Here is a 12,335-nt window from a genome sequence, read left to right on the forward strand (position 1 = left end):
GAAGTCATTATTTTAGTACAGTTCATGCACTGTTGCTTAGCAGGGAGGTCTGTCTGAAAGGGTTCACTTATCTTTGTGGCCTGGGGTCAATACACAGTCTCTATAACACACACAGAGGTCTCTGCTAAGCCCCCCTTCAGCTTTTCTCAATATTTGAGCCTCAGTTCATGTGGTGGATTACAGTGTGTCTCAGCGAGTTTTTTAAAAGTTTGTACAAATGAAAACAAAAAACTGACATTTCTCAAGCCATTCCACTTGGGATGGAGGAAAAAAGCAACAGAACAAGCAAACATTTTGCCAAAAGTGCAGAGCGTGTGCTCCTTGGAAATCCCCATTGTATAATGCATGGCCTTTTTGCTGATGATTAAAAAGGAAAAAAAAGCTACATTAACTGACAAATAAAGAGTTTTAAAGTGTTTTAATCACCAGGCTTTTCCAGTTAGTCACGAGGATCAGCACCTGCATGCCTGTGAGTCATATCGCTTCACTGGTCTCTTTGTATCCAGGTGAGCAGTGTATGATGCGTTTGTCTCAGGTAGGATCAAACCCCCAGAGGCTAACATCAGCCAGCCCTCTCCTACATACCACTGATCTCAACTGTCTTGGCAGCAAACATGGGGAAATCCCCATCCTGATAGATTTTTGTAGCATTTGTATTACGTTGTTTTCCTTAGTAAGCAAACACTGATGTTTGTCTCCCAATAACCAGCAGCGTTCCAATAAGTGTCACCATTGTATTTATTGCATGGATTACCTTTCAGTATTATGTTAGTTTTGTATTTGGCCACAAATTCCCATCCACATCACACCTTACGTCTTCCTTACGTCCTCTCGTGTCCCCCCTTTTCTCACCCAGGGCACTATGAGGAATGTCTTCCACAGATGTCACACATGAATGAAAAAAGGCACTCTTGTGTTGTATGGTCCAATTTAAAGTTGTAATGTCTTGGAAGGTAGCAAATCACAGTCTATTTTACAATAATTTTGTGTTATGTCGTTGTCATTTTGTGTTATTAAAACACCAAATGGACTGTAAATACATTACCTACAGCTTTGGTGGATGAGTTTGAGTGAGAAACCATTCATGAAATTTGAAAGATGTGGTAAATGAAAAAGTTATTCACTGTTGTGTCGACTGCGTAAAGATGTTTCAAAAAGTACGCTTAGAAGGCTAATGAGAAATGTGTGTAACCAGTTGCAATGTGTTCTTTTATGTTCCCTTTTGTTTTGTTCTATTCTTTTCTGATCAAGACTAGTCGAGTCTGTTTTGTTGGCACTATGCTGCGCTGGCCACCTGGTAGAAAGGCCACCTGTCATATAATTATTCTTTTTTGATTTAGTTAATATACAAATTGGAGGATTAACACTTGGTTCCAACTCTCAACGCCTCGTTTCGCCTGTTTCTTGGTGTGCTACTCCCCTCTGCTGGTGGGAGTAGGGATATACAACCACAAACTAAGTGAAGTGCAGCATATATTAACCAATCAACTGCTATATTCACGATAAACCAGCTTCTAAAAAGTTAGTGCTTAATGTGTATACAGAGAGTAAGTGCAGTGTTTAATGCCCATATTCATTGGTGACCGTGTTAACATACACAAGGAAATGTGTTCTCAATTGCGAAAGATATCTGTTTGTTTTGTCATATGAGCAGGCTTGATAGATTTAGTGCAGGTACTGTGTGATGGACAAAGAGAACAGACAATAAGAGGTGCTGAATTTTACATAAAGTTGTATTTTTGAAAGAGTTCCACTGAGCAGAACTGATGCCTCACTGTGTTTTATTCCTCCGTAATTATATTCAGGTTAGTAGCCTACTGGGTATACACGCCAGAAACAGACAGAAGCAAGCAATACAATAGATGTTTTTAGCTTTCTGACTGCTGCTGCTTCCTCTTTTTATTTCGGTATGTCATTTACATGTTTTGTTTTTTCATCACTTCCTATGAAGCTCTATGGCTTCAGCAGGTTTCCTCACTTGATTTTGTGCGGTTGTCACATCAGCTGTAGTCTGCGTCTTCAGGCAAAATTATTTGTACACTCAGCAACCTAAAAAAGGTAGGCTATGTTTAGATTTTCTTTTGGTCAGAACCATATAACTTAGCTTGATGCTGATATTAGGCCTTAGTAATATGTATCAGTTACTTAACTAACTGTATGGAAATGAATGTAAACATACTCGTTGTAGTGCCAGTTAAGATCAATGAATATGGTGGAAGATTGTGTTTGTACTTCCCTCTGTGTCTGTGTGTAAGGCTTAAATACATGACATGAGAGAGAGGTCCAAGGACATGTTCATTCTTTTACCATATATTTATGACATATGTCTGTTTTTTTTCTCTAAATGAATCCTCTTCACAGGATGGAGTGGTGGCTCCTCTGTTGGCTGGTCCTGTTCACTTGTGCAAATCCATGGTTATGTAAGGGTGACAAACCAGATTCAGGTCAGAGTGACGAATCAGTTACATCCCAGTGTAAGAAACCAGTTTCACCCAAGGGTAACAATCGGGGTCCAAATTGTCAGAAAAGGGAAAAGAAATGTGAGATGCTACATTATGTTTTTTATCAAATATACTATTTGTGTATATCTTGAATATCAATAAATCATTTGTTTACTCTACAGGTGTTATGTTCTCTAGAAATTGTATGGAAGACGCAAACAAGATTTTGAAAAATGGAAACCACAGGAACGCTATCAAGTAAACATTTTAATTGTGTAGAAGATAATGCATGTTATATCTGTTGGTTCTTGTTTGTGTGAGCATCTGTGTTTGTTTTAGTATTTCACCAGATTTGTACATGGGTGGAAGAAACAGGGCAATATGAAGAATTTGCAAAGGGTTTGGGTTAAGGCATGCAGTGGTTCAGAATTAATTATTTGGTTTAAGGAAAAGAGTTATAAATGAGAATGATGTACATGTTTGTAATTTCCTGTCCTTTTCCACAAGAGCCATTCAGAACCTAGAACAGGTTCTAGAGGAAACAGAGGTGAATGACATTACAACCATCACCGAGAGCCGTTATTTGGTCCTCCTGCACAAACCCGATGGCCCCTTCAAAGGCCTTGAAATACATGCTAGTGACACAGAGGTAAGGATGCAAGTAGCATGGCCCTAGGGATGTCAATATCCAGACTGAAATATCTCCCGCAGTAAACACTGTAAACATGAGTTTATGGTCTCAATCGCTAATTTAAAGTCTTCTTCAATACAGCATGATGTTCATTTAGTAAATTATGGTCCATTTAGAGTCAAACAGACCATAAAGCAGGGTATGCTTGAGGGCGGGGCTACTGTGTTATTGACGGGTCGCTACCACAGCGTTTTAATTGTAACCTTTTTGGTTGCTAAAAATGTATTGTTCAGCATTCTGTGATACTTAACTCCCCCCTCTCATGTCACGTCTGGTTGCAAAAAAACAAGATGGCGGCGGCCCAAAAAAAACCCGGCAGTGCACAAACCAATATGCTACGTCACGGTGTCTACGTCCACTTCTTATACACAATGGCAATGCGACTTACAAGCAATCTTCCTCAATTCTTATTTTTTACGGTGTTGAGTATGTCAATGTGTTCTCATTGACAATCACTAATACTAGTTAATCAATGACTAATTATTATCAGGATCCATTTAAAACGTTTGCAATCGGTAGTGAGTTACCCGTCCAGAAGAAAGACATAATGTTATGCCCTGTGCTTTTTTTTCATGATAAATACAAGACCCCTCAAATGCTCTGCTCTGCGTCGACCCCTCCACAGGAAGGTCAGGGGTCAGCCTCAGAAACCCAGATTGGTTGGGAGCATGTATACTGTGTTGAGCCAGCATTGTTTGAACATGTAAAGTCTGTCCCTGCTGGTGCCATAAGGTACCAATGTATATGTGGGAGTTACATTGTTCTGTTACAAGTATTAACGTGGAGGGTTTCCCTGTTTTTGTTTCTGTGCCTCTGATATAGATAACGGCAGACAGGGCTGTCAAGAACAGCAAAGTGAGGGTCCGACTGCCAAAAGAGTTGGATGCCGGATCAAACAACACCATTGTGTTCTGCATGCTTACCTGGTCTGAAGCAAACATGGTCAGAGACTTTTTTTACAGGAAACTTTGTAGGAGACAATCTGAGGATATAATCATTTTGTATTGTGTTTACATTGTACATTTAAATGAAAGGACCACTTCTGATTCTGCATGTTTCAGCCCAAATAAGATTATTGGTATAATGAATAAAGCTCAGTGCAGGGCAACACTTATTAAGTGAAAACCAAGGGACCCAAATCATCCATAAGTCTTTGCACAGCTACTCCCTTGGTTCAATTTTGACCTGCAGTTCATGCCATACTTGTGAATGCCTGCAGTTCTGGAGTACAGTGGAAACTTAAAGTGGACATGTCATGCATGTCCATCATTGTTATCATGCTCATATTAAGAAATGGTTGGTCATTGGGTTTTATTGGGATTTATTAAGAAGCAGCCCGATCTCTTGTTTAAGTTAGATAACACACAACGTATATTAACTCAAGCTATTGAGTAAAATTATGTTATCATAACAAATTGCAATAATGGCTAGAAGTATTTTAGTACTAGACTCAGGTTGTGAAGATATATCTCTTTGTATACATGTCATATAACGGCCCATTTTTGCTGCATTCGAGGCAGCCATTGGTACTCCGTTGAAACCAATTTACAGAGACTACAGGTAATCCCTTGTTGTCTTGACATTTTTGTAAAAAATAAATTCCTATAGCACCTTTAGGAATACGTTTTATTGCCATTACGAGCTTCTCTTCCCCAGGCTGAGTGATTCAGGAAGATAAAAAGAGGAACACTTGCTACAACGTTGCAAAACTTCCTTCATGGCCGCCATGTGTTCAATGTTGAGACCCCCAGCAACTCATTTTAACTGCAGGAGGACAAACTGTGTCAAGTTAAGTGAGATGAACACGGCACAGGTTCGTTCTGATAAGATGACCAGCATTGCTGTATTTCAATAATTACATTTTTTCAAATAGTGCTAAGCTAGTAAAGCTACTACAACAACTCTACATTACATTTCTGGGAACATTTGCTGTTCGATGTTCAGCCTGGTTTTATCTGTCGCTTCTTTGGGCCACATTTAGATAATATGGCATTAAGAGAGGGCACCTAGAGCTGCTTTTAAATATAACTGGAAAACATATTGTAGTGATGAACTACAGGTGTGGCTTTCAAAATAGTCTGATAAACACACTGGCAGAACTCCTACACAAAAAGAGGAAGAGATGTGCATTCCTGACAAAATACAATATCCTCAAATGCAATCTGACAGCAAATCACACGAAGGTCATGAACGGCCGTCACTTTTCTTTTTCTGAAGTAGAAGTAGTTGTGCTTTTGCTCTTCACTATTGCTCTCTGCAGTAACATGCAAACCATAATTGGTTTTAGGAAGCAAAGTCTGTTCACCGATACTGATAGACTGATAATACCAAGCAGCAAGAGGATCACACGGTGGCTTTTTCCTTTAAACGCAGCGCTTCAGGAGAGTGATCACATTTGAATTGTCTTGTATAAACTAACTGAGTGACTGTATGTTGACCATGCAGACCGCATTGGGAGGTGTATTATATGAGAGCAGACTGATTGGCCTGAGTGTGCAGGGCAAGAATGTTTCAGGACTACAGGAGCGTGTCAACATCACAGTGAATCTACATGTAAATGTAACTACAACTTCCTTCCATTTGTATCTTTAGCCCAACAAAAGTAAAACATTTGAACATACGGACGACGTAAACCCTAATGTAAAGCTAGTATATTGTTGTGTCACAGGATACCCAAGAGCCCAGATGTGTGTTCTTGAACTTTTCAACAGAGAGTGAGTACGAATAAATTAGTTTTTTTGTTTTGAGGTTTTAAGGTTTATAAGTTGGATTCGTTGCGGCCAGTTAGGTGAGTTGATGTTATCCAAATGCATCTGGATTATTTGCATAATGGATCTGTCGCTGTGTTGTTGTTTTATCATCAGGTTTTAGCAGCGATGGCTGCCAAACCCTTTGGGAGCGGGGTCAGAGCATCCTCACCTGCTGCTGCAATCACCTCACATACTTCGGCGTGCTCATGGTAGGCTGGACCTTCTTCGCCTTACGAGGAACAATTGCATAGAGACAACCAAGTTAATTGAGACTGCATATTAACAGCACAGCAGCAAACAACTGGGCCATGAATCCATGACATCTTTTAAAAGCAGGTGTAGCTGTGAGAAGCACTGCGTACAGTGGAGAGCCTTTTAGTATGTTCTCCCCGACTACATGGCCGCCACGGCTTGCCGAACATTTCCCTCAAAGGTGCATTGAAGTGAATCTTGACACTCGGCATTGCTGCCTGTGTGAGAGTCATTCTTGATGCTACCACTAATTGGCACAAAAGTTACAAAAAACAAACAAATCAAACTCTACGCATCCAGCTTTAACTAAAAATGGCGAGCGCACAAGGTAAAGATACAAGTCAAATAAATTATGATCAGCAAAGTGTATTCGTTAGAATTAGATTATAGATATTTTATTATCACTGATACATTAACACAATGATGAAATAACATGAGGTGCTGTTAATAAAGCTGGTGAGGATGGAGGTCATTTACATTATGTGCATGAGAGTAATTTCCTTTGTAACAATGTAACTTCATTTATAAACTTATCATACTGTATGAAAATCCTAATCTTCTCTATCAAATAAAGGTAATGAAGTAAAAAGACAAAATGTCCCGTGCCTTCCCTCCTCAGGTGTCTTCTCCTGACCTCCCACCTGAACACCAGGAGATTCTGACATACATCACTCTGATTGGCTGCAGTCTGTCTCTTTTTGCCCTGGTCATCACCGTTCTGCTCTTCATCACAAATAAGTAATTTATTCTCCTCAGATTTACCTTCAATCTATCCTCTCACGTATCTTTGAGAACAGCAGCGTCCTTTTCTGTCCTTGCTCCATTCACTTGCTCTCTTCTTCTACCCTTGTTTGACTTTTTCTTGCTGTAATACCTTAACGCTTCTCTCCATGTGTTGCCTGATTTGTTTCCTCTCTTCTTTCTATTAGTTTAAAATGCAACGTGCTTTCCCTTTGCTATCATCAAATTCAGTCTCACCTTAAGTGAAATCTGCACATGATTTAACCCTCACAATGGATCGATTCTCCTCTGTCTGACAGAAAAGTCAGAGCAGATGTCTCCATGAAGGTCCACATCAACCTGGCCATTGCCCTGATCCTCCTCAACCTGCACCTCCTCCCCAGCCAGTGGGTGGCAACGCTGTCCTCCACCGGGCTTTGCTTCTACACGGCTCTCTGTCTTCACTACTCCCTGCTGGCCACTTTCAGCTGGATGGCCCTGGAGGGGTTCCACCTGTACCTTCTCCTAGTCCGAGTCTTCAACATCTACATCAGGAGATACCTGCTCAAACTCAGCGTGCTGGGATGGGGTGAGTGGAGTCACCAAGGCCAGTCAACAAACTGTGCAGCAGTGGTGGAAGAAGTACTCAGATCTTGTGCTTAAGTAGAAGTAGCAATACCACAGTGCAGAAATACTTGGTTACGATTAAAAGTCCTGCATTTTGCTTAAATAAAAGTACATTTACTATTAAAAGTAATAGCATCAAAATGAAATTAAAGTACCAAAGGTAAGAGTACTTATTATGCAGAATGGCCTATTTCAGAATTAATAAAGATGGCAGCTAAGCTAGCAGAATATATAGTAAAATAATATATATATATATGTATATATATATTAGTGCTGGGCAAGTTAAACAAACATATAAGCACGTGAGAACAAACAGCTCTTAACTGCAACTCTTTATTAGCTTAACTTCCTCATGCAGGTTACTGCCACGGTACAGACTACAGGTTCCCTTGCTTCACCTACATTCCCCTGGGTCCTAAATCCCTCCATTTATAGCTTCTTATCACCCTCTATGTACCAACGTACATTTATAACAAATACCACACATATTACGGTAATCAGCGTTGCATATGTGTCTGACCAAAATACCCAAAAAATCAAAAAAGAAATGATTAATTTAAATTTCGAAAAAAAGAGTTTTTAAAGTTGTATTGTTTGTAATATGTATAATAAGCATATCATTTAGTTATCGCTACTGAAAGTTTATCAAAGGAAAAAACATGACGTAGATAGGTTTGCAGTTTTCAAGAAGTATATTTCAAATTGCATCTCTTACACACATGAAGATAAAGTTATGAACACCGGCTGAATATCTATTATCAGAATCATAACTGTATTTTAACTGCTACTGTGTAAAGGGAATACTGCTGTTAAAAAGAACCTTATTTGTTTAAAGTGTTATAAACCAAATGTGATTGCACTTGTGTTCATATAGCAGTACTACTTTTGAATTAATTATTGAACTTTGCGCATAACAATGCATTTAATCGCGATTACAAATTGTAATCGTTGCCCAGGACTAATATATATATATATATATATATGGCTTAGCTGCCATCTTTATCCATAGTAATACATCAAAATGTATTTGTTGATTGTGTTTTGTATCAAGAATCTGAATCTGCAAACTAACTACAGTTATCAAATAAATATAAAAGTGAAGTAAAACATGAAATACTTGCCTCTCAAATGGAATAGAATTATAGAGTAGCATGAAATGCAAACACTGAAGTATAAGTACTTCAAGATTGTACTAAAGTACAGTACTTATTGAGTAAGTATACTTAGTTACTTTCCATCCCTGCCCCTTCAGTGAAGGCCTCGTTGCCTGGATTCATCCTTGTGTTTCAGGGGTCCCCGCAGTCATCGTGTCCGTGGTGGTCGCCATCGACAGAGGCTACTATGGACGCGTCTCTCTGGACTCGTCTAACCCCAACAGCACCGAAGTGTAAGGGAGAAGCAGGAAATACATTTGCAAGCATGTACAATCTAGACTAATAATTAACAGACATTTATCAGGTGTTTTGCATGTGCATCGGCCATCCTGTGTATTTGGGAAATGGTGCACAAACCGCATTCACAGTAACAACTGATATTATAAATGAAAGGAAGGAACCGCTGTACTGATATACTCTGTGTGACGAGCAGAAAATAATCTATTGGCCTACGTACATATTTACTTACATATTGTTGAATCTTTAGTCACCTGAATTGACATATTTATTTCAGATTTCTTTAGCGTACGAGATAAAATCCTTATCCATGCTCTTTGTAGATGCTACATAGTCAACACCACGGTGAAGATGGTGACGACAGTGGGAGCGTTTGGCCTGGTGTTCGTCTTCAACATGATCATGTTGGTAGTGACAGTCAGACACATCGTGGGATTCCGCCAGAGTGGAGAGGTTCGAGTCGATCTGCACTCTTTGCATTCTGCTATTCTTGTCTTCAGAGTATGGTGCTGCTCTTTATATTTCAGCCGTCAAAATACACCATGAAGCCGAAACCAACAACGAAGTGATCCTGCTAGCGAATATTGTCCGTGTATTCACTTATCAAGAGTAATAGAGCTCCATTGTTGTCCAACGGGTTGGAAAGTATTCATAGGCAGACCTACACGTTATTTGTTTTGGTCTTCTCATGGGATTTATAGACAATAAGGAAAATGTAGAACATCATCCGTCTTATTCTTTAACTTTTATTCATAAATTTCATTAAAACTCATTCTAGTCCACGCTGTCTCCACCCAGCCGTATAGGTGAACTACTGCGTCTCGTAGGAAGCACTCAAAATGTTGATGATGTAATACGACTCCTGAGAGCAAGGCTTTAAATAAACTGAAGATCAAATCTGCCTCCATTCAGGAGGAGTTTTCTACACTCATGTGTTGTTGTCACAATACCAGACAACAACATACATGTCACACTCTCTAACTTAGTAGTTTCTGAACGTCTATGACCTGCTAATGTGTCCATTTTTACACAATATTTCTGCTTGTCAGTTTGGGCAGAGCGACGGTAACCGAGCCAAGCGAGGTGCCTGTACCCTGCTGGGAGTCACCACTCTGCTTGGCATCACCTGGGGCCTGGTCTTCTTCTCGTTTGGCTACCTGACCACTCCGGGCCTCTACCTCTTCTGCATCCTGAACCCGCTGCAAGGTCTGCACAACCTGCCTCCTTCTGTTCAGCTGTATGCTATATGGTGATGCTATACTGTAAAAATGAGAGAAAGGCTTATTGGCTGCATATTTCAGTGACGCTTGTTGTTTATGCGGAGTTGATCCTCTTGGTTCAGCACAACAACAGTATGGAAAGCTGAACATTGCTTTATAGTCTTTATATTAATAATACATATATTTTTTCACTTGGTGAACTTCACACAAAACAGTTTACGGCAAAAACCTAATGACATTCCATACAGTATAAATATTATTTTCCACTCTCACTGATTCAATTGCCAATTTCAGTCCTGAATCATAGAGACATTAGATTAATAGTATAATGGCGCTGTTGTTATGAAAAACAACAGTTTAATTATTTTCTCTATACTAAATGCTATGAGGATTAAAACTGCCATAAAAATACTATGCTAATATTATTTTCCACTTTCACTGAGTTAAATCTTTTATCCAACATCAGTCCTGATCATGACGACAACATATGAATTCATTTAACTTTAAAACACAGCATTTTCTAAATGCAAGTTTTTTTCCCCACAGTCGTGGATATGTCAATGATTAGCCCAAAAATGTATTTTGATGGATAGGAAACCAGGAGAATAGCATGCAAACATGAGAACATTTTCAATCTGGTGGAAAACAGTAAAAACTATCAAAAATTGTGGTTTTAAAGGGTTTCAATGGCGACATCTCTGTCATTAAGGGTCTGAGGGTCTGGCATTAACACAAGTGATGAATTCAATTTGTTTTTAAAGCCACGAATGTCCCCAGAGAGGCAGAAGGGTTAAAAGAAGGAGCTGTAATGGTTTGTTTATGCCAGACCATACAGGACAACTTGTCAATGTGTAATGGAAACACAAATTTCTTCAGCGCATGGATAGCTTCCCAATAAATGGTCAAAGTCTTTGCATTTTCAACACAACAGGATTTGTATTCCTCTTACAATATGACAAGAGTGCTGTAATGTCAGGATCATGAAATAATAAACGGTGCATAATATATGATAATATGTGTAGTGGATATTGGCCTGACTATTTGTATAGTGACAACATATCAGTAGTATTTGCATGATCTGCATGATCCTGCAGTCTCACTTCTCTTGTCACTCCTTTGTCTCAGGTTTCTTCATCTTCCTGTGGTTTGTGATGTCTTTGAGAAAACCAACGAATAACACGACTAGTGTAACACCCAGCACCAACAGCTGAGCCTCAACTCATCACACCCAGACGTTTTTTCTCTCTGTGTGTGTTTGTGTGTGTTTGTACATGCGTGCCTGCTTGTGTGTGTGTGTGTGTGTGTGTGTGTGTGCGTGTGTGTGTTGGGGAAATTTATGCAGAAACACTGTAAAGTTTGCCGTTATCATTTCTGCTTTAGATCATGATGTTTTCATGTTCAAGAGAAGCAAGCGTGCTAGTTAGAGCTAACTCATGCAGGTGACTGTAATAATAAATGTTAAATATTTTTAGCAACTCAGTGATATTTTGTACTATTGTCATACCCTGGTGTTCTAATAAAAACATTGTGGTGAAGGGTTTATCAATATAAACCAGGAGATTTATTATGCGGATGCTAGTCATGACCATTCTTAAAGGGATAGTACAGATCTTTTTTTTTAGTGGGGTTGTATGAGGTACTTTTCCAACACATGGCGGTTGGCACACCCCAGTTATGAGTACCAGCTCGGGGGCAAAGTAATGTACTGCTGTGGACGGGGTCAGCAGCAAAATGTATTTTAACCACCTAAAAAAAACAATATCAGTTTAATATTTACAATATTTTCACTACTCTACTTTGCTTCAGGCAGCATTTTCCGATGGGGATCTGAAGCTGTCATATCCCATCTATGCTCTCTTCAAAGCTACAAGACTCCTTTGACAAAAACAGTCATTTTACCTCACAGAACACAGGAGTTGCTGGTCTACCGCTGCCCCCGATAGGTTAGTTAGTTTGTTTTATTTGTTTGGATTTGGTGTTTTAAAGGGTCAATTCGGATTCACCAAAGTCCCAAAAGAAGACAAACAAACTAACGGATCGAGGCAGCGGTGGACCAGCAACTCCTGTGTTCTGCCAGGTAAAAATGAGTCTGGTGCTTGCGTGCCCGTACTCCTGTCTGTGTTTCCAAACTGGGGAGCATGCTGACCGCCATCTTGGTAATACACTGACTATGGATAAGTATCTCATACAACCTCACTTCAAAAGATCCAAACTATCCCTTTATGGCACATTCCAATGCAGCG

General features: G+C 39.5%; 1 protein-coding gene across 1 annotated transcript; it reads left to right on the forward strand.

The window, feature by feature from the left end:
• Nucleotides 1–2,412: 2,412 nt before the first annotated feature.
• LOC306697299 (adhesion G-protein coupled receptor G1-like) lies at nucleotides 2,413–11,303 on the forward strand (the record flags this gene model as incomplete). The annotated part of the gene is made up of 12 exons (XM_079161122.1): nucleotides 2,413–2,420; nucleotides 2,949–3,090; nucleotides 3,955–4,074; nucleotides 5,578–5,685; nucleotides 5,801–5,846; nucleotides 5,997–6,091; nucleotides 6,754–6,872; nucleotides 7,175–7,443; nucleotides 8,772–8,868; nucleotides 9,196–9,325; nucleotides 9,922–10,078; nucleotides 11,218–11,303. 12 exons carry the CDS (start codon nucleotides 2,413–2,415, stop codon nucleotides 11,301–11,303), a joined length of 1,377 nt encoding a protein of 458 aa, XP_079017248.1.
• Nucleotides 11,304–12,335: the final 1,032 nt, after the last annotated feature.

Source organism: Pholis gunnellus, assembly GCF_910591455.1.
Source record: "Pholis gunnellus genome assembly, chromosome: 1".
Classification (NCBI taxonomy): domain Eukaryota; kingdom Metazoa; phylum Chordata; class Actinopteri; order Perciformes; family Pholidae; genus Pholis; species Pholis gunnellus.